At 59.5% G+C, this 27,321-nt stretch overlaps 1 protein-coding gene across 6 annotated transcripts in view; it reads right to left on the bottom strand.

The window, feature by feature from the left end:
- Nucleotides 1–26,813, bottom strand: part of UNC13A (unc-13 homolog A) — a 37,503-nt gene extending 10,690 nt beyond the window's left edge. For 2 of the 6 annotated variants that reach the window (XM_053965710.1, XM_053965711.1), the window contains exons 1-35: nt 23,547–23,608; nt 21,856–21,885; nt 21,426–21,525; nt 21,091–21,208; nt 20,803–20,926; nt 20,557–20,630; nt 20,423–20,477; nt 19,669–19,704; nt 18,928–19,138; nt 18,359–18,484; nt 16,355–16,990; nt 14,624–14,717; nt 13,614–13,660; nt 12,228–12,315; nt 10,873–10,944; nt 10,350–10,569; nt 9,591–9,818; nt 9,263–9,404; nt 8,720–8,889; nt 8,169–8,284; nt 7,902–8,065; nt 7,013–7,175; nt 4,866–4,934; nt 4,665–4,754; nt 4,380–4,514; nt 3,973–4,106; nt 3,469–3,554; nt 3,112–3,238; nt 2,935–3,031; nt 2,667–2,810; nt 1,530–1,613; nt 930–1,007; nt 577–665; nt 308–460; nt 68–191 (exon numbers count right to left, since the gene is read on the bottom strand). In XM_053965710.1, the coding sequence (XP_053821685.1) occupies nt 68–191; nt 308–460; nt 577–665; nt 930–1,007; nt 1,530–1,613; nt 2,667–2,810; nt 2,935–3,031; nt 3,112–3,238; nt 3,469–3,554; nt 3,973–4,106; nt 4,380–4,514; nt 4,665–4,754; nt 4,866–4,934; nt 7,013–7,175; nt 7,902–8,065; nt 8,169–8,284; nt 8,720–8,889; nt 9,263–9,404; nt 9,591–9,818; nt 10,350–10,569; nt 10,873–10,944; nt 12,228–12,315; nt 13,614–13,660; nt 14,624–14,717; nt 16,355–16,990; nt 18,359–18,484; nt 18,928–19,138; nt 19,669–19,704; nt 20,423–20,477; nt 20,557–20,630; nt 20,803–20,926; nt 21,091–21,208; nt 21,426–21,525; nt 21,856–21,885; nt 23,547–23,577 (4,455 nt within the window). In that variant the 5' untranslated portion in view covers nt 23,578–23,608. Of the gene's footprint in view, nt 1–67; nt 192–307; nt 461–576; nt 666–929; nt 1,008–1,529; nt 1,614–2,666; nt 2,811–2,934; nt 3,032–3,111; nt 3,239–3,468; nt 3,555–3,972; nt 4,107–4,379; nt 4,515–4,664; nt 4,755–4,865; nt 4,935–7,012; nt 7,176–7,901; nt 8,066–8,168; nt 8,285–8,719; nt 8,890–9,262; nt 9,405–9,590; nt 9,819–10,349; nt 10,570–10,872; nt 10,945–12,227; nt 12,316–12,459; nt 12,539–13,613; nt 13,661–14,623; nt 14,718–16,354; nt 16,991–18,358; nt 18,485–18,927; nt 19,139–19,668; nt 19,705–20,422; nt 20,478–20,556; nt 20,631–20,802; nt 20,927–21,090; nt 21,209–21,425; nt 21,526–21,855; nt 21,886–23,546; nt 23,609–26,705 lie in introns of those variants that run through there. The other 4 variants (XM_053965714.1, XM_053965715.1, XM_053965713.1 and 1 more) reach the window with 3 other exon arrangements.
- Nucleotides 26,814–27,321: the final 508 nt, after the last annotated feature.

The following is a 27,321-nucleotide window of genomic DNA, read 5'->3' as shown; positions in this document are numbered from 1 at the left end:
TGTCCCACACTGGCCCCAGTCAGTCACCTGTGTCTCAGGGTCCCTGGTCCTTCTGCCCATCACTCACCGTCTGGTCTGTGAGTGGGGGTAGGACAATGGTCTTCTCCATGGTGTTCATCACCAGCTTCCAGAGCTCCTTCAGCACCCGCTTCAGCACCGTCTTCTCGCAGATCTTGGCAAAGAGCGTCAGGCTGTGCAGAGGAGATCCCACGTGTCACCCCTCCCATGTCCCTTCTGCATGTCCCTCGCACTGCCTGACGAGGCCAGGAGGGGCAGGGTGGGGGCTCCAGCTGCCCCCCACACTCACTTGCTGTCCAGCAGGTCCATGATGGGCTGCAGCACGTTGTCAGCATCCTGCGCGACGCTGCTGCAGGTGCTGGCGGGGACGTTGCCGGTGCCCTTCACCTGGCTCAGGATGTCACCCATCTGCTTCACACACTCCTCGATGTGTGGCTGGAAACTGGGGACCACAACATGCAGGCAGCTCAGCATATCCCCCCAGAGCCCCCAGCCACAGCTTCGAGACACCCAGACCTCTCCTTTGCCCACTGCCCCTGACCTCTCACCCAGCTGTACCTGGTGGCAAAGACTCGGCTCAGATCATCCAGGACATTGTTAAGTTTCACCTGCAGTTCCTTGAGGATATCACTGGCTTCTGTGTCCAGCTGCAGGAGAAAGAAGTTGTTGAAGCTGACAGGGTTCCTGAACCAGCCCTCAGGGAAGTTTCTGCATCCCAAATGCATCCCTGGGCAGGGTGAAGCCCTTCTCAGTCCGATATTGTGGGAGAGCAGGGTGCCATGGGGCAGGACAGTGTGACCCCACACAGGACTGAGGAAGGGGCCTGCTCCCAGCACTGGGGAACTGGGCAAGGGGGGAAGGGAATGATCCAACCCCCCACAGGGCTCCCTGCTGGAACCCCCCATACTCACATCCTTTCCACCCATGGCTTCAAACATCTTCTCAAGCTGGACACGGAGCTGCTGGATGTTGTTCATCAGGATGCAGGGCTGGAGGGGTGGGATGGAGAGGAAGATCAGCACCAATAAATATGGCTGGGACAGCTGCCCCCAGCCCCAGGACCCTCCCACCTTGGACATGAGGACATGGAAGCCTGTCACCCTGTTCTTTTAAAAGTTTTAAAGTTCTTTTAAAAGTTTTCTATACCTTCTGATGTTTACCTATTTCTACTGGAGTTTCTCATGCACTGTCATGTAAATAATGATTGTTTTGCATTCTTCTTTGTGGGAGGAGAGAATTAATAGACTGTTAGTTTGACCAGTGTGGTGGGAGAACTAGCAATTTCTTCCTCCAATCCACTGTTACTTTTGGAATTCTATATATTGCGAGGTCAAAAATAAAAGTTGTTTCCTTTTGCTCTTTTGATTTTAGAAGTGTGTATGAGTTATTTCATGTCATAGTGCGACAGAAGCCACCATGGCAGTGTGTCAGGAACTGCCATCAGGAAGGGACCGAACCACCCTGGGGTTGAGGTGACACCATGTGAGGACAGCAAAAGGGAGATACATCACCACTTTCTCCTTCTCCTTGGAGCAGTACGAGGCAAAATCCTTGGAGATGATCTCAGCATACTGGAGCAGCACATTGCTGATGGTCTGCAGCCAAACAGGACACCAAGGAAGACACCCAGACAGCAGCAACAAAGGGTAAGGAGGGAGAGAAGGAAACCATTAGTCCAACAGCAATGAAACAACCTCATATCTGGATACATACCCTCTGGCCTCATGGAACACAGAATCATGGAATCATTAAGGTTGGAAAAGCCCTATAAATTCAAGTCCAACCATCAACTCAGCACCACCACCATGTTCACCACTAAAGCATATCCTCAAGTGCCACATCCACATGTTTTTTAAGCACTTTAAGGGATGGTGACTTCACTGTTGCCCTGCACAGCCTGTGCCAGGACTCGACAAACCTTTCAGTGAAGACATTTTACCAACATCCAACCCAAATCTCCCCTAGCGCAACTTGAGGCCATTTCCTCTCCTCCTGTCCCTGTTCCCTGGGAGCAGAGCCTGACCCCACCCCAGCTGTCCCCTCCTGTCAGGAGTTGTGCAGAGCCACAAGGTCCCCCCTGAACCTCCTTTTCACCAGGCTGAGCCTCCCCAGCCTTCAGTGTCCTTCTTGTCATGAGGGGCCCAAATTGACCCCAGGATTTGAGGTGGGGCCTCAGCAGTGCTAGCACAGGGGGGCAGCCACTGCCCTGGTCCTACTGACCACACCATTGCTAGTACAAGCCAGGTGCCATTGGCCTCCTTGTCCACCTGGGCACACCTGGCTCATGTTCATGCAGCAGGAGCCACATGGGCACAGCCACTGGAAGGCAGATCCAGCACAAGTGGTCTCCATGGGCAGCTCCAGCACAGCTGCAAAGGCAACAGCCACCAAGCCTGCACGCAACTCCCTCCTATATTGCAAGCCAGTTTTAATTAATCTATATTAATTAAGAAAATAACTCATCAATTAGCTCATAATTAATTAATTAATATCCTGTGCTAGCAGAGCTGGGAGTGTCCCAGGGTGTGTTGGTAGCATATTGGCTGCCCACAGCTGGATGGAGGGGGCACAGAGAGCCCAGGAGCCCCAGCCAGGCTGGCACTGGGGTCCCAGGGGTGGTGCTGACCCCTGCCCTGGCAGGTGCCCACCTTGGCAAACCGTCGCATGTAGTGCCCCACAATCTGGGGATCGGGGCACTCCAGCTTCTTGATGATCTCAAAGCTCTGGTTGAGCTGGGAGAAAACATCCACCACAGAGCAGGAGAAGAGCGCGTGCTCCGAGGTCTGCTGGAACTGTAGGAGTGAGACGAGGTGTCAGCAGGATGTGTGGGGGAGATTTTGGCCCCAGTCAGGACATACTGGGCATCAAGGGACAAGCCCCTCGGCTCCAAGACTGCGTCCCTAGTCCTGTTCATACCCCATCCTTCTTGTCCCGCTCCAGTGCTCCGTGCAGGAAATCCCGTGACACCTCTTCATTCTCATCCAGCCACTGGATGACGAAGGGCTCAAACCAGCTGGAAGAGAGACCCATCATGGTGAGGCCAGCAGCCCTCGTGGTGGCAGTCCCGCTCCCCGGCCCCAGGGCTGCACTCACGCGGGGTACTCGGGCACGCGGCTCTTGAAGGAGGGCAGCTCGGTGACGTACTCGTTGTACAGCCACTTCACCTTGAAGTGCAGGTTCATGTAGTCTGCGCTCTTGCACAGGCGGTGCTTCTCGTGCTCTGCACGGGGAAAGGGCCTGGGGCTTACTCTGAGTCCCAAATCTGGGCTGTGGCTCCCCAGGGGCAGCTCCAGGGTAAAAAGGTGGAAGTGCTTTTGCGGGGGGTTAAGCCATGCATGGTGTTGATGAGGAGATGAAATGGGTTTGCCCAGGGAACAGGGGAGGTGTGAGCTGAGAACAGGTCCTGCCTGGGTCCTCCCTCTCTGACTCAGGGTGGCAGGTGGGACTCACCCTCCATTGCATACTTCATGTCCTGAGCAAAGAGGTTCCACATCACCTCAGCGCTGATCTTCCCCACGTTCAGTTCCTGGGGGAACCTGGGGCGAGGGGAGAGTGTGAATCACAGAATCGTTTAGGGTGGAAAAGGCCTCCAAGATCATTGAGTCCAACCTGTGAATGATCCCCCCCAAAGCACTGAGTGCCAGACCAGGCCTTCCTTGGACACCTCCAGGGGTAGGGACTTCAAACTTCCCTGGGCAGCCCCATCCAATGCCTGACCACCTTCTCCATGAATTCTTCCTGATGTTCAACCTGAATCTCCCCTGGCACAGCTTGAGGCTGTGAACACCGGGTGAATCAGCCCTCCACATGGACAGACATCCCTCACACACCTCCCAGCAGCCTCAGCCTTCCTATGGATGTTATAATCACTTCCAAAGGCCTCAAGATCCTAGTGCCTCCACATGGGCACCCTCTGTGGGCACAGCAGTGTCCCCTTCCCCAGCATTTACTCACTGGTTCAGGCAGGGCGTGTAGGAGTTCTTGTCTTCCTCAATAATGGAGACAATCAGGGTGATGAGCTTTGACCAGAAATCCAGGTTTTTGATGCTGGGGCCCTGCTCCTCGGGGGGCACCTCGCCTTTCTTAGTCTGGAGGGGCAGGGACACAGTGGAGAATTTGGTCACCCAGTGCAGGGCTCAACTTTGTGTCAGGGCTAACAAGGGAGCAGGAGGGAATACCCTGGAGGCCCCATGCAACCCTCTCTTGTCTGTCCTGATCTCAACCCCACAGCTCAAACTCCAAGGTCTGGGGATCATTCTGTACAGGACTGAGCACTCTGGAAAGGGAGCAGGAGCATGAGGAAAAGGAGAAGGGGACGGGATGGGGAGGTCAGTGCCCAGGATTCCCCCTGCCCCACACACCGGGTCTGTCTGGTACTCGCGGCTGTAGAGCTCGTGGCAGTTGTTGAAGATATACTCATAGGTGGAGTTGAGACAGGCCTTCACACAGTCCTTCACCACCTGGCTGGCTCGTGGGGGACTCTGCAGCTCCTGGACCTGGTGTGCGGGGAGAGCATGGTGTTTGGAGCACCCCCAGACACCCACCCAGGAGCACCACAGGCCAGCACAACCCCAACCCGCAGACAACCAGGGCCAAAGAGAATCAGATTCCCTGAGGGACAGGGTGAGTGGGGCCCCCAGCAGTACCTTCATCCGAAAGAAGGTGATGCTGGTCAGCAAATCCACTGTGGACTTCAGGTCCTGCAGCCGTTCAGGGCTGCTGGCAGGGAAGTTGTTCTGGAAAGGAAAGAGGGGAGTTGCCCTCAAAATTCACAGGGGCAAGTGAGGGTGAGGGAGCAGCCACCTGCTGCTTCAGGTGGGGACACTGAGGCAGGGCAGGCACCTTACCCGGTACATGGAGAGGTCGATGCGCAGGGAGTTGTGCAGCTGGTCCAGGAGCTTGACAAAGCGATCTTTCTGTGGAGAAACGCCCCGGGGGCAGGTGAACAGGGCAAAGGCGGCAGGGACCGACCCCCCCGCCCTTGTCTGTCTCTGCTCTCAGCTCAGCCCTCTCCCTTCCTTCCTTCCTTCCTGCCTTCCTGTCTTCCTTAGCCCTGAATGGGCAGGACATGCCTGCAGAGAAAAGCATGTCCCCGCTGGTGGCTGGGGCTCACTCAAACCCCTCAGCAGCTCCTGGGGCACATGTGGCCATGCCAGGTGCTGTTCAGGATGGAGAGGTGACACCACATGTCCCCTGTTTTGCTGGGAGGCTGACAGGCTGCTCTGTCTGCCCTGCCCACTGGAACCCCTCTGAGCCTGGGCTCAGGACAAGAGTTGGGAGAGAGGCTGCAGGATCAGTAGCCCCTCGACTGGGGCTTTCCAAGAGCTCAAGAAAAAGGGCAGGGAAAGAATGTGCAGTGGTTGCCCATCTTCAGGGTGGCCCCAGGAGCTGGACATTTCCATGGACTCCTCACTCACTCCACTGGGCTGCATCAAGGGACATGGGCAAGAAACACCCCATGTGGGGAGTCTCCACTGGGGCTGAGGGGCTGGCTGTAGTTCAGCTCAGCCCAGCTCCCACCCAGAGAGCACAGGGCAGAAAGATGCAAATCCCATCTTGGGTTGTGGATTGGATCAGGGGTCAGAGCTGATGGCAAAGCAACTCATCATAGAATCCCAGACTGGTTCAGGTTGGAAGGGACCCTAAGGACCACCTTATTCTACTCCCTGCCACGGGCAAGGACACCTTCCACTATTCCAGGTTGGCTCCAAGCCCTGTCCACTCTCATCTTGAACACTTCCAGGGATGAGATAGCCACAGCTGCTCTCAGGGCAACCTCAGTCCTCACTCCCTCACAGGGAAGAATTTCTTCCCAATATTGGCCCCAGAATGTTGTTGGGGAGCATTTCCCTTTGTGTTTCTGCTGGTGGAGAGGCTTTGGACAGCCATGTGGGCCTCCCATGAGAGCCCTGGGTTCCCCCCTCAGCACTGGCTGTACGGGGTCAGGGCTGACCCGCAGGGCTCTGGAAAGTCCGCACCAGCGTCTGAGTCCCGGGACAAGAGCACAGGGGTGGGAGGGGCAGCGAGTCCTTGGCTCGGCCATGCCCACAGCCTGTGCTGGCCACCGCAAACCTTCGGCGCTCGCGGGGATGGCCCAGCCGGGCCCTGGGCCGGGCCGTGCGTCCCCAGCACCCAAGGAGCGGCTGCAGCACTCTAACACTGGACACGATGGGTTAAAGCGACACGGACGGGCACTTTAGGACCCAACCTTAGGCTTTCTAAAAAAAGAGAAAGAAACAAGTTTTTAAAATCCTCCATGTTAGAGAAAAGGCGGTTTTTGGTTTCCTCCTCCTGCGTGATCCGGAGGCACAGCTCGCTCGGCTCTAGCTACCCCCTGCAACAGGAATGTGGAGGTGAGCCAAAGCTGCCCGGAGCTGTGCTCGGCCCTGGCTGTGTCCCTGGCTACCCAGCACCTTGCTGCACCCGGGGCTGGGCACTGACCCTGGCTCGACCCATGCACACCCAGAGCGACCATTTCCTGCCTCAGGGATGGCATGGGTGGGGCAGCCGAGGTGAGGGCTCAGCCCCTCCTTGCCCACTTCCCCGAGGGGCACCCAGCCCTGCCACAAACTCACCCAACTTGGCACCCAGTGGTGCTGCACAACTGGCTGAGTTTGCAGCAGGCTGGAGTCCCCCAAAGCACACGAGGCTGTGCGAGACCCCCCCAGGAAATGCAGGGGTGGGTCATGGCCACATGCTTCTGATTTTGCCACCAAGGTGGCCCCCCCTCCTGGCACACTGCCACCCAGGGTCCCAGTTTGCTCAGGCTCCCAAAATAATCCGGGGAGCAAATTTAGCCCTTCTCCTGGGAAGGTGGTGGCTCTTTTCCTTCCTGAAACACAGGAGTGGGACGATTTTTGAGGCAAGCAGGGGCTGACCCCACTGCTGCCTGGCTGCAGCTTGGAGTGGGGTGTTTTGCACAGCTCGTTTTGCTTCCCAAGCCCCCCACCCCCTCCCAAAGAAAGGAGAGAAAAAGAAAAGAGCGTTTACGTACCATGGGACTTACCCCGAAATTGGAGGCAGCAAAGCGGTCGGAGGCGTTGGCATTGCTGGAGGCGGTGGTGTGGGCGTAGTAGGCGTTGATGTTGGCCAGCAGGGTGCTCATCACCGCCGGCACGCCGGGGCACATGTACTTGGAGGAGAGGCAGGCAAAATGCCTACGGAGAGAGGTGGCAGCTGAGGGTTTAGGGCCATAGGAGGGGATGCTGGGTTTGGGGTGCATAAGTCATTGAATCCCAGCACATCCCAAACTGGAAGGGACCCACAGGGATCATCAGTGCAGCCCCTGTCCCTGCACAGCCACCCCACCAAGCCCACCCTGAGAGCGCTGGCCAAACGCTCCTGGAGCTCTGGCAGCCTCGGGGTCGGGACCATTCCCTGGGGAGCCTGGGCAGTGCCAGCAGCCTCGGGGGGAAGAACCTTTCCCTGAGCTCCATGCCAAGCCCTGGCACAGCTCCAGCCCTTCCTGGCCTCCTGTCCCTGGCCCAGAGCAGAGCTCAGCCCCTGCCCCTCTGCCTCCCCTCGGGAGGAGCTGCAGCCCCCGAGGAGCCTCCCCTCAGTCTCCTGTGCTGCAGCTGAACGAGCCAAGTGCCCTCAGCCACTCCTCAGACCCTTCCCCAGCTCCGTGTCTCTCCTTGGGACACTCTCCAACAGCTTTGGATCCTTCTGATCTTGTGGTGCCCAAACTCGACACAGGACTTGAGATGAGGCTGTGCCAGAGCGCATTGGGAAGGGGAAGGATGGGTGGACAGGTTTGGGGCCAGTCTGCACCCATGGCAGGGAGGTGAGTGCCAACGGCAGCAGGAGAGGAAAATGGGGACAGTAACCCTCCAGCTGGGGGGTGGCTGCAGCCCCTCTGAACCAGACGGGGGCAGAGGACTCACGTCATGGCCTGGTAGATGGACTCCACCCCATAGCGCATGGCAAACTCATCCACGATCTCCTGTGCTGTCTCATCAAAGTACACCTTCCACGCATCATCCCCCTTGGCGTCTGGGATCTTCACCACCCCGTTGTTTTGCAAATCCGTCACAAAGTGGAACAGGTTCTGGAGGTACAAATGAGTCCCATCAGCTCCCCAGCACAGGTGGTGGCAGGGTGGCACTGCTGGGGATGGGGCCGTGCCCCCTGTGCCTGTCTGGGCTGCTCACCTCATGCAGGCAGGTGTACTGAACGTGGTAAGGAGCCACCTTCTCCTCACCCTTGATCTCCACACTGATGTGCAGCCGGATGGCTCCTGACACTGCAGACTTGTCTGTGCGCTTGTCTGTGGGTGCAGGGAGAGGGACAAGGTGTGAGGCTTCCCTGGGCCAACCCTGCTCACTGCCAGCCCCAAAGAGGGGCACAATGCTCTGGCACAGGGCCAGGGCTGAGGGGACACCAGCACCGTGTGCAGCCAGGCTGGGGTGGGATTTGACCACATTTCCAGCACTAGAGATATGGTCTTTTTGTGCCTCAGTTTCCCTTCTGCAGGAGCCTGGTGTTCTAGAACCTCCTGGGTAGAAGGTTCTCAAAATGACCCTATGAAAACACTTTCTCCTAATGGCTTTTGGTATTGTTTCTAAGAGCAGACCATGCTGCAACAGCCTTCAGCCTATGGCTGGCAGCACTTTCCCCTTGCCATCCAGGGCAGGGTGTCCCAGCATGAGCAGGATGTGTCACCCCTGAGCCCAGGGCGAGGGTCCCAGGCTGTGCTGCTTACCAAGGTTGTACCAGACGTCCATCTCCCCGCTCAGGGTCCGGACCTCGATGATGGTCTGGCCCAGGAAGTCATCGGATTCCCTCTTGAAGCGCTGCTTGACGCGGGACTTGATGTCATCATCCTCATCCCACACACGGACCTTGATGCGGTCAGAGGAGTTATGGCACTCGCTGGGGAGGTGACAAAGGGCAAGCTCCAGCACAAGCAGTGAAACCTTTCCAGCTACTCCCCATCACTGCTTCCCTAAACAAAAGGGACTAGCACAAAGCAGGAACTGGGGAAGAGAGCAGATGCAGGGGCACCAACCCCCTCCTAGTGGGCTCTGTGCCACACCCAGGCAGCCCCAGCACAGCCTGGATCAGCCCCTGGAGTCACATCCTCATGGCATAAAACAGAACCCCAAGGGACCCCAGCACCTCAGTGGGGGCAGGATGAGGCCCAGCTGGCTCCCCCCACCCTACTGGGACATGGCAAGAGCCAGCACAGCCTGGCACAACCATGAGTGGCCAGGGAGGGGAATGGGGAGACCGGGGGTGAACTTACAAATGGAAATTCTCCTCCCAGACTGGGTTGAGATTGCCGTAGATAGTTTTAGTCCTTTTTTTTGTCTTTCCAACCTGGACAGTGACATAGGGGTCACTGGAACCTGTCTTATCCTTTGCTTGCAGGCCCTGGGCACAGACCACTGCAGCACAGCACAGCACGGCAGAGAGAACAGACATAGAGAAGTCAGTGCCACAGCCACACGAAGATCCCCAAAACAGGCACCTGTGTCCCCCCAGGGGCTGAAGCTGCCTGGCAGAATGAGGGGTTGGGCAATGGGGACATTCCCAGGGTGTCACTTCAATGCTGAAGGTGACAAGCTGCTTACCTGTGATGCTGATCTTGGCTGACCATTTGGAGGTGCCATCCAGGACACTCTGCTTGACCGCCTTCATCTGCTGCGTGTGTGTGGTCTTGTTGACCCCAAACACCTCCTGGATCAGCTCAAATATCTCTGGTTTGTTGCGCTCCCGGATCTTCATGCGGTCCTTGAGCACCATGATGATGTTCTGGGTCCGGTCCTCTGCTCCATGCTTGGAGCTCTTCTCCGCCGCTCCTGGGAGAGGACAGGCATGGGTGAGATGGGCTGGGGGGCTGGTGGTACCCAGGAGAGAGACAAGAGCTCTCACAGGTTGGCATGGTGGGCTTGGGGACAGGGACAGGAGGAAATGGCCTCAAGTTGCACCAGGGAAGGTTTATGTTGGATATCAGGGGAAACTTCTTCCCCAAAAGTGTTGTCCAGCCCTGGGTCAGGCTGCCCAGGCAGTGATGGAGTCACCCCTGGAAGTGTGCAAAACACATGTGGCTGTGGCACTTGAGGACACTGTTTAGTGGTGACCACAAGGGTGCTGAGTTGCTGGTTGGACCTGATAATCTTAAAGGTCTTTTCCAGCCTTAACAATTCCATGATTCTACAATGCCATGCATGAATTAATTCAAACCTGGAGTGATCTGTCCCCCGCCCAGGACGAGTCTGCTCTGCCCACCACTTTTCCCATGCACAGGTCAGGAGCAGAGCTCTCTGGGGCTGCTCCTTCCTCCCTCTGCAAGGTGAGAAGGGACAAGGCTGAGGGCCCCAGGTCCTTACTCTGCAGGCAGTCAGCATTGAGCAGGTCCTGGCACTTCTCGTGGCACTTGACGCCGCACTCGGCACAGCGCATGCCCTGGCGGGCAATGCCCCACAGCAGCCCCTCACACTCGTAGCAGTAGGTGGGGGTGGTGGCCGTCCACACCTCAAAGTTGTGGGGCGTTGTGCAGGAGATGGGGTACACTAAGGCTTGCAGGGTCTTCTTGTAAACATGGTTTTTCTGTGCAGGGACAGGGGAGAGAGGGGGAGAAATGCTGAAGCAGGGCAGAGGATGCACCTGGGGACATTGATTTAATGGTGGTGGTGCTGGGTTGACAGTTGGACTTGATGATCTTATAGGTCCTTTCCAACCCAAATGATCCCATGATTCTATCCCCAGGTGCTGCCATGAACATCCCAGATGCTCAGGCATCACCAGAGGATGCTGGTGGGGCACAGGCTCTGCACCTCACTGCTCGCCTGGCCCCCGAGGCTCAGTTTCCCCCTCCCAACCATCCCCAACCCAGCCCACCCCAGCACCTACCAGCTCCTCATTGTTCAAGGTGCTTGAGGCCAGCGCGGATGTGATTCCCGCTTTCCTGGACTGGACCAGGGACTGTGGGAAAGAAAGCGAGTTCCCAGATCCAGCAGAACATGAGAGCTCCCTCCTACACTCCCAGTGGCTGTGAAACACCCAGGACAGACTGTGATCCCAGACAGGGAAGGGTCCAGGCTGCACGGGGGGCAGTGGGGACAGCCCAGCCCCCACTTCTGTGCAGTGGGACTGGAACCAGTGCAGCAGCCTATGACATTTCCAGTTCAGCGCCAGTGAGGCATAACCTCTCACCACGTGTCTGAGACCCCTGGGGAGATGGGGTGGGGGGCACTTACCATGGCCTGTGGGCAGCCAGGGCCAGCGAGGGGGGAATAAAAAGGCATTAGTGCAAACACTTCCCAGGAGAGCCCCTTCCCTGCCAGAACCAGTGGGAATTGGGGAAACACCCCCTCATCCAGCACTGAGCACTCTGTGGTGGGGGGCAGTGTGACCCCAAGCCACAGCACTGGTTACAGCCTGCAAATCCCAGTAGGGAAAGGCAGCAGACCCCCAAACCCCACACACTGCCCACCCCATCACCCCCCACCCCCAAAACACCAACACAGCACAGTGCAGAAGCATCAGCAGCTGCCCAACAGGGCTGGGGTGGGGGCACCAAGTTGGGGACAGCAAGGGGGTGGGGGAATGGGGGAAGGCAGGTTGGGAACAGGAGGGTGGCACCCCAGGGAGGGCACACAGTGGAGCTGACAAGGTGTAAAGAGAGGGGGAAGGGCACCTAATTCTGAGGGACAAGGGTGTCTTGTTTCCAAAATTGCTGTCTCTTGTCATCAGGAGCGAGAGGGGACCAGCAGAGTGACCCTGTGCAAGAGCCCAGGGACTGGAGGGGACCCCATCATGGGGGGCCCATACATCGGGGGTCTCCAGCCCCATACACTGGGACAGTGGGGACAGGAGCACAGGGTCTGGGCAACTTGGAAAAGCCACTGCCAGCCCTCCCCTGGTATGGGGGTCTGTCTGTCCAGCACCAGTGTGGTCCAAGCTGCAAGGCTGTGGACAGCTTGGCGTGGCAGCTGGGACAGGAAGGGACCAGGGATACAGCACCAGTAAAAAAACCAAATACAGCCCTGGGAAACCTCAGGCTGATGCTTGGGGGTAGGGACCAGAGCTCCGTTAAAGAGAAGCACCCTCGGGGTAGGGAGAGCCCGGCTCCCCACTGCAAGGAGGGCCAGGAGCCCCCCAGGCAGTGTGGGACACCCCCGCCCCTCTTTGGCAGGGCTGGGGGCACCAGGGCTGGCCGGCAGCCCCAAGGGCGCTGTCTCTTTAACCCCTCGCACCGCGCTCACCAGATCGCTGACTAGAGGGAGAGATTTGCGTCCAGGCTTAATGTCGGGCATGCTGTTAATGCAGCGCAGAAACCTTACAGCCGCCCCCCTGCCGCAGGGAAGGCCCAGCCAGGCCACAGGAAAGAAAACAGAGAACACAAGCCAAGTTAGAGGCAGCTGGGGAGCGGGGCACGGGCGGCGCAGCAGGAGCAAAGCTAGCAGCTGTGGGGGGGTGCCTTGGGAGGAACCTCACCAAATCGCTAACTAGGGGGATGGGTTTTCGCTTGCGAATGTCCGGCATGCTGTCTATAATGATCAGCCCACCACCAGGCCTGCAAGAGAGAGGAGAGTCAGCGGGCAAGGGGAAGCTGAGGCAGAAAGGGGCCCCCCGTTGTTGCCCCATGGTCACTCGGCACTTCAGAGAACCACGGAATAGTTTGGATTGGAAGGGACCTTGAAGCCCATCTCGTTCCATGCCCTGCTAAGGGCAGGCACAGCTTCCACTGGATCAGGTTGCCAACCTGGCCTTGGATACTTCCAGGGATGGGGCAGCCACAGCTGCTCTGAACAACCTGTGCCAGGGCTTCACTACCGTCACAGGAAAGGATTTCTTCTCAATATCTAGGACTTGGTGAATATGACTGCAAAGCAACACCTGTGTGGCCAGGGACCTATCCATGGAATCCCCATCCCCACCACCACCCCAGCCAGGCTAGGGATCACTGAACTAAAAACTAAGGGGAAAGGGATTTTGGCAAAAACGGTGATTTTTCCCCACATGAAGCTTAACAGTGAAACTCAGGAGAAAAACTGCCCATTTGGCTTAGTCAGCTTTGGCTTTGCAGTGTGAGGCTGGAGAGCTGGGGTTCCCTCTGGGATCCTAAAGGGGAGCACTGAGCAGGTGAGCCTCAAGTTTTGCTGCAAGAGAACCCAAGGCAGGAATGGAACTTCACAGCCCTGTCGGAAAGAAATCCCTGGAGTGACCTGGGGGTTCTCAGGCAACCTACCAGGTTCTGCCCAGGTCCACAGCAGGGCTGTCTGCGAGGGCAAGACAGGACTGAGACCTCCAGCCTATCCAGGTGAAAGGCTCAGGATTCCCCATGACACTGTTTCATGAGGCAAGCAGGAGTTGCCGCCCCTCCTCATCCCCATCTCAACTCACCTCCTCACTCTCCCCCTCAGCAGCAGCTCTTGGGGTCACAGAGCAATGTCATGTCTGCTGGCTGCTCCAAAAGCACTGACCAGCCCCAATATTCAGCTCCAAAAGACTGGCCTCCCTGCATGCCCACAGCTCAGCAACCCTTCCCCACACAAACCCATTAATGCTGAGCTCATTAATCACATCCTAATGAGGAGAGGGCTGAGATCCCAGGGGGCACAGTGTACCCAGCTTCCCCTTGTACTCACCCGCCTTTGAACCACAGGGATTTTTCTCCATCACCTTCCCCACGGGCCTGGAAAACAAGGGACAGTGTCAGGGCACAGCAAGAGCCACCAGCAGGGGGACAGCCCCCCCAGAGCAGTGAATGCTCACAGCACTGAGGGGGCATGGAAGGATGAGCAGGGTGGGCAGAGAAAAGTGTGCTCCAAAACCAAGGGGAGGGCATCCAAGCCAGCACTGGGAATAAATCTCTTCAGGAGGCTGACCTGGGTGAGCAAGTAGGTGGGCTTCAGCAATGGGGATGAGGCTGGCAATGCAGGGGACATGGCTACACTGTGTGACAATTCAGGGCTTGAGGGAGTGAAGAAGCATCACAAAGGCTCAGCAGGTCCTCAGGGACCCACAGCAGTTGGAAAGAAGAGCAGGGAAAAGCCAGAACACATAGAAGAGGGTGTGTGTGCGGGGATCATCCAGCAGTGCCACCTACTCCTGCAGGCAGGGGATTATTTTGGAGGAGAAGGACAGAGAGAGACCATCACCCCTCCTTCATGGGCAATCCCTGAGCGTACACACACACACAGGGAAGGCACACACGTGGCTGGGAGGTTCCAGGTGGACATGCTTACCTGCAGGCAGGCTACACCCCTTCCCTGCAGGAAGGGGAGACGCGGGTGCAAGGGCCATGGTGGTGGACAACTGAAAAGAGAAGCGGTGGGGAGGGGGATCGAGACCCCGGGGAGCGAATCCAGAGCCAAAACAAAAAGAAAAGATGGAGGATGGAGTCTAAAAACAAAACAAAATATTGTCAACTCAACAGAGGGGAGAGGGCGGGGGTCTTGCACCAGCCATGCATGCAGCACACACGGGGGATCCTCAGCACTCCCGGCCTCTCCGGGGTGTCCCACTTGGTGGGAATGGGGTTGTGGGCACCACTGTTGGCACCACCAAGTCTGTGGATGTCCCTGGAAGCTGCCCAGGTGTGGAAAGGGGCCGTGCCCCCAGCCCCAAGCCGTGGCAATGGCCAGGGGGTCCTCACCTCCTGCAGCTGCATGCAGACCTTGTTGAAGGCTCGTAGCCAGTTGGCTTTGGCTCGTGCTTTGGGGTCCTGCACCTCCTCTTCTGCCGGCTCCCTGCAAGCACACACATCCCCTGTCACCTCCCAGCACAGCACCAGGGAGGGTGGAGCAGCCCCCACACCCCCAGCAGGTCTGAGACTGCCATTTGGGGATCCTGATGTGCCTTGAGACAGTGTGGCCATGGCAAAACTGCCTCTTGGTACCAAGAAGGACTGAAAAGGCAGCAGGTCTCACTGCAAAGGGCAGCCACAATCAGGGCAGAGCATTGGGGAGAAGCCAGAAGCTTCCCCACCCTCAAGAGACCCTGCCCTGGGCACCCAAGTGACATACAGGGACAGCTGGTGACACAAGCATGTGAATTAAACATCTTTTGCCCCCCATCTCCCCAGCACAATGTCCTCTGGCCACTTCCCACCACAGCTTCCTGGGTAAAGAGCACCCAACACCCCAGTGGTTCCAAGCCCAGGGAAAAGTGTCTGCCTGACCATGCTGGGTGCTGTGGGGCTTTTTCTCCTCTCCTACAAAATCAAGACATGGAGGAAAAGAAAATAAATCCTCCAAACATACCAGTCTCCTGGAGAACCTGGTGTGATGTGACACTGGAGAGAGGAACCAAGAACCACTCTGGGAAGAGGCCATGGGGTGCTCAGGAGATGAACCTGCTCAGACCTGGGAGGCTCTGTCTGTGCTAACTTGGGATCCTCGGTATTAATCTGTGGTTTTCAGCACTAATCCACAGTCTCCAGTGCTACTCTGGGGTCCCAAAAGCTGATTTGGGGTTATCAGTGCTATTTTGAGGCCCTCAGCACTAATCTGGGGCTCCCAACACAATCTGGGGTTCTCAGCACAATCCATGGTCCCCAGCACTAATCCACAGTCCCCAAATCCCAGCACAGGACCCCTAAGCCCCCTCTCCTGTGGGTGCTGCAGGCAGACATGACCTGAGGCCCTCAGGTTCCTGCCAGCTCTTGGGGTAAATATCCATTTTTTTTTTTAATAGCTCATTACACATTGGTTTAAATTAGAGATTCCCAATTCCTGGTGTTTAATTTAAACTAAATAAAAGGCTGAGAAAGCCCATCACAGCAGTTCACCTCTGCACAGAGGAGTGTCACTCACTGAAAATGGAAATGGTCAATAATGATATTTGAATAATCTGTCCCCAAGACATGAATTATTCACATGCTGCACCAGGAACCTGACCACCAATTAATTCACTTGTACAGCACAGGAGGCCATGGATGAGCTTTTACCAGGCCTAGGGAGAGGACTGACTTCTGTAAAGGAAATCTCCTCCTCTGACCAAGCTCCACCCAGGGTGCCAAGGGCCTGTGCCAGAGGAGAGGAATCACAGCCCCAAGATCCCATTCCTCCAGCCCCGTGTTTGTCCCAGGTTATAAACCTGCAGCCCTGTAACCTCAGCAGGTTCTTGAACACCTTGAGCCACGCTTAGCACAGGGGGTGGCTGGGCCCGGGCAGCGTGCCCAGGGTGCTGGCTCTTGCCTGGGTGGCACAAGGTGGGCTTCCCCCACCTCGATGGCTCAGGCATCTGGAAAAGCTCCAGACACAGCAGAAGGTCCCTGGTCCTGCGCCAAGCACCAGCACCATCCCTGAGCCACCTCCAGAGCATCCTCAGTGCCTCCAGGCACAGTGCCATCCCAGGGACACCACAGGTCAGCTTCCCCTCCTACCTCTCAGCTGGTTTTGGGGGCTCAGTCTCCAGGGCTGCCTCTTGCATGGGAACTTCTTCCTCTGCCCGCTGGGCCTGGAGGGCCTCAGGGGCTTCCTGGGGAGCAGAGGTGTCCTTCTCTTCCTTCCTTTCCTCTTTCCTTTCCTCTTTCCTCTCCTCCTTCCTCTCCTGCTGCTGAGGCTTCTGCTGTGGGACCAGCTGGGGTTGCTGCTGCTGCTGCTGTTGCTGCTGCTGCGGTACCTGCTGCTGCTGCTGCTGCTGCTGCTGCTGTGGCAGGGGTTTCTGTGGTGGTGGGTACGCTTCATGCTCAGGGGGTTCATAGCTGTCCTGCTCCCGCAGCTCCTCCTCCTCCTCCTCTTCCAACTCCTCTTCCTTGGGGTAGCCTTCCTCAGTCTCACTGTAGTCCTCAATGAACTCTTCCTCCTCCTCCTCCAGGTAGAGATCATCATCATCCTCCTCCTCCCAGCGCGGTGAGTCCTTGCGGTAGCTGACGGAGCTGTGGCAGGAGTGGTAGGAGTCCCCGTCCCTCTCGTCCAGCTCCGAGTCCCTCAGGCTCTCGTTCTCGAAGTCCTCGCTCAGCTGGGAGCTGCCCTGGCTCAGCTCAGCCGACGAGGCGTAGCGGCTGCTCCCTGTGGGGCTGAGGGGTGAGGGGACACAAGGACAGGGCTCCCGTGGGTCCATGTCACCCCAGGCAGAGCCCCAGAGCCCTGCACCAGGGGTGGGAGGATGTGCAGCTCCCATCGGGAGCATTGGGCTCCTCGTCCTGGGAGCCAAAGGCACAGAACCAGGAAACTCCATCAGCTGGAACCAGCCCCCCAAGCAGGGGGCACTCTGAGCTCCCTGCCTGTGCCTGGCCTGAGTGGGGATGAGGCTGACAGTGTCTGTCTCCTAGGCTCACCCCAGCCAGAGGTGGGGGCAGCAGCACCCCCAGCCAGATCCTGCCTCCTGCTGCTGCCAGACACCCTGTCCTGCCCCTGACACACAGATCTGTCACCAGTGCTCCACGCAGCCCTCCCAGGACACCCTCCCAGGACACCCCCTCAACCCCCTCACTCCTCTTGACACCATCCCTACTCAGGGGCTCTGGCTGCCTCTGCTCTTGCTGCCAGGCCAGACTCCTTCCCCCACCCCATCTGCCCCCCCCGGCCCTTCCAGCTCCCTCCTCTCACAGCTGCCTGCACTGGGAGGCCCACAGGGGCCCTGTACCCCGGGAGGCCGCCAGGGACAGGGCAGCCCCGTGGCTCCGTGGGGACAGGCTGACAGAAGCAGACATGCAGACAGGACAGGGACATGCCGAGGAAGAGGCCGACACCACGTCTCCAGCACTGGCAGCCAGGGCTCAGGGAGCGCGTGAGGGGACAAAGGTGAGGGGTGGGGCTGGGCAGAGCCCAGAGTGGCCAGGCCGCGGGAAGCCAGGGGACACCGCAGGGAAGAGGGTGCTGGGGGATGGCTCAGGCTGGTCGCAGCTGGGAGGGGTACTGGCATCATCCAGGTGCCTTGAGAAGGAGCACTTGGGGCACAGGGATGCAGGAGACACAGCTCACGCCTGGAAACCCCACACCTCCCCATCCTGATCCTGGCCAGAAATGGGAGAGGTGCTCTTGGCACATCGCAGGATCCCAAATCACTGCATGAAGCTTTTGCCCAGACAGGCACACCCTGGCAGTTGACTAGCAACAGGGAGTGGCATTTGAGTCCCCAGGGGCCCGGTCCCACACCCGCTGACATGACAAGGAACAGGCAGCAGTTGTGCCAGACAGTCGCAGTGCCAGCAAGCGGGACCAGGATGCTGGGATGTCACCCCGTGAACTGGGGTGCAGCAGCAAGAGTGGCTGGGGGGACACCTGGAGCATCCCAAAGCTGTCCCTGTACAAGGCTGATTCGGGACGGGGAGGGTGGCACAAGGCCGCCCTTGCCAGGACTGGTGTTGGCCTCACCATGGCTGCAAGGACCGACCACAGCACTCTGCGACGGCACACGGCACACGGCACAGGTAGTGACCCACCTATCCGATAGGTCTAGGGACCGCCTGCTCTCAAGGGAAGGCTGGCGGCTGGTCCGCCTGCTCGACTCAGAACCGGACTCAGCGTCGCTGCGCCCGTTTGCGGCAGAGTCTACGCTACCATAGCGTCTGCCAGGGGAGGAGAGGAACATGGTCAGCGAGGTCCCACCGCCACCCACCACCCCCTGCTGCTGTGGGGACACTGGCAGGGAGGCTCTGTCCACCTGGATGGGGCTGGCACTTTGGGCTGAGTTCTGCCACGTCTGTGTTCCCAGCCACCCCACACTCCACTGCCCAGTTCCCAGCAGGGACAGCCAGGGATGGGGGGCCCCAAACCCAGTGAGGACAGAGGAGGGCAGTGACCCAAAAGAGTTTGAAAACTTCCCAGTGAGAAGGAAAGGCTTGGATGAGGCCAGCGCCACCCCGCTCTTCCTCACCTCATCCTTCCCTCTGTCACCCACCGCACTGGGAGCGCCATCCCTGGCGTCACCCTGGGGATGTGCTGGCCTCTGTCACCGGCGGGGGAGGTTGAGAGAGCCGGGCCCAGGGTGAATTGGCTGTGGCCACTCTACCTGATGGGAGCCTGGTCTGAGTAGTCCATCTCGTAGCTCTGCATGGAGTCAGTGTAGGAGTCGCGGGAGCTCTGCTGCTGGTGCCTCATGGGGTACTGGTGCACGGAGGCGTTGGGCTGGGACGTGGTGTAGTAGGGTGGGGGGATGCTGTTGCTGGTCTCGCTGCGGTAGTCACTGTCCCGGTCATCCACGGTACTGTCGGGGTCATCGTCTGCAAGGGGCGACAGTGAGTGGGGCAGGGGATGGCCCAAATCTGCCCCCACCCTGCACAGACCCTTTAGTGCCACCACTGTGTCCCCACCGCTGTGGGACTGTGCTGGGGAAGTGGGCCTAGGGCAGGATGAGGGGCGAGCTGACATGTTATCAGCACAGGAGGGGTTTGGGGGGATGAGGGGAAGGTGGAGGGGGGATTTGGGACATACAGAAGGGGGAAGAGGATGGGGGCAGGGACCCTCCCTCTGCCCCACCGATGTTCCACCACAGAGGCAAAGCCCGAGATGCTCATTGCCACTGGGACACCACAAGGGCACAAAGCCCCATGGTGCCATGTCCCCACCAGCCCCTGGGGACAGCCCTGCCCAGGACAGGGCACTTGGTGACACTGTCCTCACCCAGTACAGAGTCATGGCACAAGGCCACAGGCTAGATCCAAACTCCAGGTCCTCTGAGCCCTGGGCCAGGGAAAGAGGGATGTGCTGGGGACCCCCAGGCTGGGAAGAGAGGATTGGGCAGGATACTTACTCTGCTGTTCTCCCCAGCCAAAATAATTCCAGTTGCCTACAAAGAAAGGGGCAGAAACAATAAAGATGGAGGCAGCTGGCTGGGAGGAACCAGCATCTCCCCAGAGGGCACACTGGGTTGGGGACACTGCCCTGGGGACAGCATCCGGGACGGGACACACTGGCACTGGGACACTGCCTGGGCCTGAACATGACAACTCCAAGCTGGACTGGAGACAGTGCCTGGGGTGGGCATGGTGCCACTGACCCAGGCTGGGGACAATGCTATGGCCAGGCATGGTGGCACTGACAAGGGACAGGGCCTGGGGTTGGGCACAGGGGCACCAAACAATGCATGCCCCTGGGGTGGTTACAGAAGAGGGAACTGAGGCATGTGTTGGAACAAACTGAGCTGCCACCCCAAATCCCTCTGCAGGGCCCCCATCCAGCAGCCCTCAAAACCAGCCTGCTGCCCCTTGCCCCAGAGGAACTATCCTCATCAGCCCCATAGCTCCTACGCCCTGCTCCCCTCCACCCACAGGAAGGCTCAGCCACTGTGGAGCTGAGAGACAGCAGAGAAACACTGGCAAACACAGGAAGGACAACAGGAATGGAGATGGGGACCGGGTATGGAGTGAAGTTGAACCCCACTTGGGTTGGGGTCCAATGCCCCAAAGCAGATGTAGAGCCCACCCCTTAAAATTCCTCGGTGTGGGAGTGGGGAGAAAGGAGGGTGTGGGGGTCCCACAGTGGGGCAGGGACAGGGCAGCACTTACAGCACTGTGAGCCATGCACAGGCAGAGGCTTTTCCTGCTCCTCCTGGAAGGCATACTGGAGAGAGAGGGGCTGGTGAGGGCTCCTGCTGGCAGCACTGCCCCTGCCCCCTCACCCCAGGCCTGGCAGCACTCACATCATCCTGGTCCCGCATCGCGTTGAGCTGCTCCAGTTTCTTGGCCCAGTACCTGGCTTCCTCCTCAGGGATATCTGCAAAGGCAAAGACCCCAATTGGTGCACAGACCTCCCCCAGAACAGCCCTCAAGCTTTTGGGGCCACAGGGTCAGACCTCAGCCTCAGCTCCAAAGCTCATGAGCACCCCTGGGGCTGAGGGCGAGGAAAGACACAGCCTGGGCCTGGGGGCCAGGGATGGGGCACCCACCCAGCGGCAGCTCAAAGCGCGTGTCGAGGAGGATGCGGTGGAAAGTCGGATCCTTGGTGCCTGAAATCTCATTGTCGGTCATGATGACCTGGGAGTCCAGTGTGAGCCATTCCCCAGGGCCCTCCTGTCAGGTAGAAATGGAGAGCTCCCAGACCCCCATTTCATTTCCCCACAACCCCAGCACACAGGGTGTGGCCCCAGGCAGGATGGGGAAGGCTCTGCCTGGCCCAAAGGACAGCTGGGGGTGGCACATGTCCCTTGGGGTTCAGCCTGTGCCTGCCTCCCTACCTCATTGGACTGCCTGATGGTCCGGAGGGGGATCCACACCGTGCCTACCATGGTGTCCCAGATGAGTCCCTTGTTCCACACCTCCACAGTCAGGCCCAAGTCCAGCCGATTGATCTCACTGGGGACAGGAAAGGTATCAGGTTACTGCCATGAAGTTAACCCCCTCTCAGGTCTCAGCAGCCTCCTGGGACCACCCCATCTTCTACCCGTCCCCTTGAGCCCAGGACTCAGGTGAGCCCCTCAGGTCTGGGGTCAGGACAGTGGGGGACTCCCTGTGTTATTTGTGGGGGGGAGCAGCAGGGATGGGGGAGGTCAGGGGACCCCTGGACACTCACAACATGAAGTCCTGCTCCCAGGAGGGCAAGTTGCCCCGCACTGCAATGGTTGTGCTCTTGACATTTTGCACCTTCAGGGTCACGTAGGTGTTAAACTTCTCTGTGGGAACAAGCAGAGGGCGAAGTGACCCTCAGTGTGTCCCTACTCTCCGACACCACCCCCTGCCACCCCCACACACACTTCCCTCAGCACCCCAGTCCCAGGAGGGATCCTACATCTGCCAGGGCTGGCAGGATGTGAGCCCCCCGCTCCATCCAGGGCACCCGCATTTGTGTGTGTGTGTCCCCAACTTGCCAAATAGTGCCTCCAGAGCTAAGGGTCCCCTCGACCCCCTTCCCCAGCCCCTCCTCTGATTCTGCCACATCCAACCAGCCCAAGAGCCCCCCACCCTCTCCCCTCAGGTGGGCAGGCAGGTGGGGTCTCACTTACCTTGGGGCCCATCATACTTGGCCTTTTTAACTGCAGGGACAAAGGGAGGGAAGAAAATCAGGCTGAGACCCTGGGGAAAGGCTGGGGATCCCCACCAGGGTGTCAAGGTGGTGGGAGGACCCCAGTCCTGGTTGACCCCCATGTCCCCCCCAGCTGCCAGGAGGGAAAAGTGCTGGGATCCCCCATGCCAAGTGAGGGTGAAGGATCAGATATGAGTTGGAGGTGGGCATCAATGAGGAGAAAATGCTCCCCCAAAAAACCTGCTACTCTGGGACAGCTTGCAACCCCAAATGACCAGCTTTCCTCTGTTGAGGGGGTGTTACCCCCCCCCTCACCCCACACTTTTGATTTGGGATTTATTTGGAGAAACAGATGATGTTAGCATCCATATCCAGAGGAAAATCTGTGGTCTGGGGAATGCTGTTCCCCACTCGAGTCCCTTCTGGGTGGTACCAGCCCAGCAGGACCAGGGTTAAGGCTCTCCCAAACCACTGGAAGAGGAAACCCAAACCACAGGAAAACCGTGTGGGTAAGGGGCTTGTAACCCTCCCTGACCCAAAGCAGCCCCAGGGGTGGTGGAGATGCCCCTCCCCCCAAAATCCTATACAGCCCCAAAACACCCCCATTGCATCCCAGCCCTGTCTCCCCCATGGGGGCACTGTGGGGCTGGTTCCCATCCTTCCCATTGAGGGGTGCAAGGAGCCCTCTGATCCTGCTCAGCTCCATGGGAAGGCTCCCCCAGTTCTGGCTGACACCCCCAGCTTTACCCCGCTGGGTGGGGGTCGGTCCCCAGCTTTTGGCTGCAGTGGTGGGGGGCAAAAGGAGCCGAGCACAGCCAGGTACCGACGCTGCCAGTGCCGGTGGGGCCAGGGTGTCCTCGGGGCTGTCGGGAGGGGACCAGGCGGGGAGGGAATGACACAGCACCCGGAGAACACTTAAATGACGCGGGTGCCAGCGGGTGCAGGACCAACGTGACCGAGCAGGGATGAAAATAGCCCTGGCGACATCAAAGGTAATTTGATTTCGGAGACGTGCCACTCGCCAGCCGCTTATCACCCGCCACCAGCGCTGGAAGGGACGTGAGGCTGCCGCCAGCACCACGTGCCTGGCAGGGCTGGGAGGAGGCCACCAGAAACCTCGGGGAAACTGAGGGAAGGGAAATCATCGCCTCAGAAAACAACCGGGGACCCTTTGACTCGGCTGCCTGCCCTGTGCCACCGAAAGGGTGACACGTTGGGTGGCTTTTTGCCCGAAGGAAGGTCACCAGCTACGTCACCGGCAGCCATGTTCCCAGGGAATCACAGGGCTCCAGGAGCTGCAGCTTCACTCAGAGATGGGGAATTCACACTTGGGGGGTTGGCACAAGGCTCCGGGATCCCAAAGATCCTCCAGTGACACCAGGCTGGGAGCCTGGGAGCTGTCTGGGGATGACTGGCACCACTGTGTGTAATAATTATGTAAATGAAATATAATGTATTTATACATTATATTATACAGATTATAAATTGATATTATTCTATTCTAATGGAGCATTTGGAGCCAGAACCTGCCTGTGGCTGACAGGGATCCCCCTTCCCCCGGGCCCAGGGGCACCCACTACTCTTCACCAGCTGCTGCTTCCAAAAAGGAACGGGAGAGCAGAGGAAGGAAAAGCTCCAAAAATACCCGAGCTGACAGGAACAAACAATTACCCAGGGAACACGTGGCTTTCCTGGCTGTCATCTCCTGCCAGGGAGAAGTCCTGCTGTCACCATCTGCGGGATGTGATGCCCTCCCATCCATCAAAGGGTCCCCAAAGCTGGCACAAGGGTGGCGAGACCTCGGGTGCCACCCTGGGGCTAAATTCAACCTGAGGCCCCAGGCAAGGAGCTGAGGACAGTGTGACACACATGTAACATCAACAAGCTGGGATCTTCCCAGGCTGGGGTGATCTGGCTCCTCTCAGGGGATGTTGACCAGTTGGGGAAATTGAGGCAGGAGGCAGCTGGCAGAGATTGGACTGGGAATGGCATGAAAACTGGGCTGGGCTGTTGGCATGCCCCAACAGGCCAATGCTCTGCCTGTCCACACATCCCTCTGTACATCCATCCTGCTGTCTGTCCATTTACCCTTCCCTCCACCCACCCATCCCTCCAGCCATCCACCCATCCATCTGCCACCCATCTTGCTGTCCATCTATTCTCCCACCACTCTATCCATCCACCCATGCCTCTGTCCATTTTCCTGTCTCTCCACTCACCCATCCTTCTGTCTCTCCATCCATTGGCCTGTCTCACCCATCCTTCTGTCTCTCCACTCACCCATCCTTCTGTCTATCCATCCACTTGCCTGAGTCCACCCATTCACCCCACCACCCACCATTTGTCTATCTCCTGTGTGTCCATCCCTCTGTCCATCCATTTACCTGTCTCTCTGTGCACTCCCCTCTCTGTTCACCCACCCATGCCTCTGCCTGTCCACCCCACTATCTGTCCACCACACACCCATCCCTGTGTCTATCCCCCATCCCCTCTGTCCTTCATCCAACCCTCTGTCCAACCCTCCATGCACCCCTCCATCTATCCTTCCATCCGTCCACCCACCCGTCTGTCCTTCCATCCACCCCTCTGTCCTTCCTCTCCCTGTCAGTCCACCCGCCCACCCCTCAGCCTCCGTGATCATGTCTCCCGTCCCCTTCATCCATCTGTCCCTCCGTCTCTCCATCTGTCTCTCCAGATGCCCATCCGCCCGCCTGTCCATCTGTCCGTCTGCGTCCCGCCACTCCAGACACCCCCTCCTGTCCCCACTCACCCCACACTCCCAGGTCACTCCAGTGCCTGTCACACAGGGACAGCCCCAGGCACAAAGCCCCCCAGGCGGGGCAGGGAAAGCCTGGGGGAGGCTTTGGGGTGGCACCCCCACCCCCGGGACCCCCAAAAATAGCATGAGAAGCGTGACCAGCGAGTGGTGACAGGGCGCTGGGAGAAGCCCCAACCCACTCGGAGCTGTTTCTCAGCAGCCACCCCCAGCGCCACCAAGGGTGTCACCACATGTGACAGTCCTTTAAGTGGCAGTAAAGAGGTGCCCTTCTGCCAGAGGAGAGTACCGAAATCTGGGGCTGGCTCGGGGGGGGACACAGGGGCATGCCAGCTGTGGCACTGCCACCAGAGAGGGGGCTGTGACAGAACCTCAAGGACATGTCAGGTGGTGGTGGGGGCACAGCCCCCATCCTGACAATCTCAGGCAGCACTAAGACAGACCCATTTTCCTCCAGATTTCGCCTGGGGTGGGGGAATCCCAGGCACTCTATGCCCCACCTTGTCCCAGCTGTCACCCTGCCACCTCCATCCTATGACCCCAAGACACACGAGTGCTACCCTGTCCCCATCAGGATGTCATAGGGCCTTGAGAAGAGGGTAAAGGGACCCCCTCCCGACTTCTGTCCCCCCATTACTGAGCATTCAACCCAGACTGACCAGCAAGGCTGAGGCCAAGCCTGCAGGACTCATTTGGGCACCGAGTTGGGCAGGGCTCAATGTGCTGGATGCAGGGATCTCCTGCCTGAGCACTCCCATCAGCTCATCCCAGTATGGGGTGACCAGCACCAGATTCCCTCACTGGGCACACACCAGCACCAGACCCCCAGGCTCCTACCCTGACCCCCCCATCTGCCCTGACCCCCACCAGCACCCCCCTTGCCAGGTCGGGCAACACCTGCAGGGGCATAGGGGGCTGCAGGAGGTGGGGCTGGGGCTCGGGCTGTAATTTGAGGGGAGTATTTAGGGGTTCACAGAGGGAAGTGGAGAGAGTGTGGGATTTGGGGTGCATGGGGTCTGTTCGGGGGAGTGGGAATGTAGAGATACATAGATAGGGATGGATGATTTTGAGACTGGAGGGATTTTAGGGGTCGGGGGTGCTTCAGGGTGTAACTGGGGGTTGGGGATCGATGTGGGGTGTTGCGGGCACATATGGGGTGTTTTTTATGAGGGGGTGTTTGGGAATGGAGAGGGCTATGTCTGCAGGATGGGGGTGCCTGAGGATAGGCGTCCTGGGTGGGGTGGGGTTCTGGGGGGGTTGGGGAGGGGGGTATAGGGGGAGAGATGCGATGGTGGCAGAGGGGGTGTACGGGCAGGGGTGTCCGGGGGCTGAGCACATGGAGGTCTGCGCTTGAGGGGGGTGTGGGAAGAGACGTGAAGGGGGCGGGATGGGAAGAAGGGGGCTCCGAGGGGGCGGCGAGCTGGAGAGGCTGGGGTGGGCGGCGAGGGGGGAGCCCCCTCCCCACGGCGGGGCAGGGCCACGGAGGGAGCCCAGGGGGGTTTTATAGGAGAGCCCCTTCCCTCCCCGGCGGTGGGAAGTTATGGGGGCAGCTCCCGCCCCACGGCGCTGGGAGGTTATGAGGGAAGCCCAGGAGCTGTTCCGGGGGGAGCCCCCTTCCCACAGCGGGACGGGAGCCGCGGGGGGGGAGCCAGGGAGGGTTCCGGGGGGAGTCCCGTCCCCATGGGGCGGGGGGAGGCGCGGAGGGAGCCCCGTCGCTCCCGGCGGGGTTTTGGGGTCAGGACCAGCGTTCGGGGGGATCCCGGGGGGTTCCGGGGGATCCCTGTGCGGGCAGGGCGCGCCCACACCCCCGCCCCTCCCCCACGCCCGGCTCCCGCGCCGCGCGCGCGCCCCCGCCGGTTCATTCATAAATCCACGCGCCGGGCGCTCGTGAATGGAGCCGTTCCCACGACCCCCCCGCCCCTCACCGCCCCCCTCCTGCCCACACTCCCCTCAGCCCCGCCAGCCCCGCGCTCCCCCCTCTCCGCCCCGAGCACAGAGGGGCTGCGGGACGCGCCCCCCGCCCGTCCCGTGCCCCGTGCCCCGTGCCCCGGTACCTCCGACGCAGAGCAGCGACATGGCGCCGGTGTGGGTGCCGGGGGCCGCGGGGGGCGCGGGGGGCCCTGGCCGCCGCCCGGCTCTAGCGCGCCGCCATCTTCCCTCAGCACCGCGGACAGCGCCTGACGTCACCGCCGCCCCCGCCCGCCCGGCGCCGCCCCCGGGCCCCGCCCGGCGCCGGGGCCCAGGCGGGTCTGGGGGCCCGGGGGGGGCACGGCACGGCACCGCCCGGCACACCGGCACACCGGCACGGCACGCCGGCACGGCACACCGGCACGGCACGGCACGGCACGGCACACCGGCACGGCACCGCCCGGCACACCGGCACACCGCCCGGCACACCGGCACGGCACGCCGGCACGGCACGGCACCGCCCGGCACACCGGCACACCGGCACGGCACGGCACACCGGCACGGCACGGCACACCGGCACGGCACGGCACGGCACCGCCCGGCACACCGGCACCGCCCGGCACACCGGCACGGCACGGCACACCGGCACGGCACGGCACGGCACCGCCCGGCACACCGGCACGGCACGGCACACCGGCACGGCACGGCACGGCACCGCCCGGCACACCGGCACGGCACGGCACACCGGCACGGCACGGCACG

This window comes from Vidua chalybeata, chromosome 27 (genome assembly GCF_026979565.1).
Source record: "Vidua chalybeata isolate OUT-0048 chromosome 27, bVidCha1 merged haplotype, whole genome shotgun sequence".
Classification (NCBI taxonomy): Eukaryota; Metazoa; Chordata; class Aves; order Passeriformes; family Viduidae; genus Vidua; species Vidua chalybeata.
This window is presented reverse-complemented; position numbering and strand designations above follow the sequence as displayed.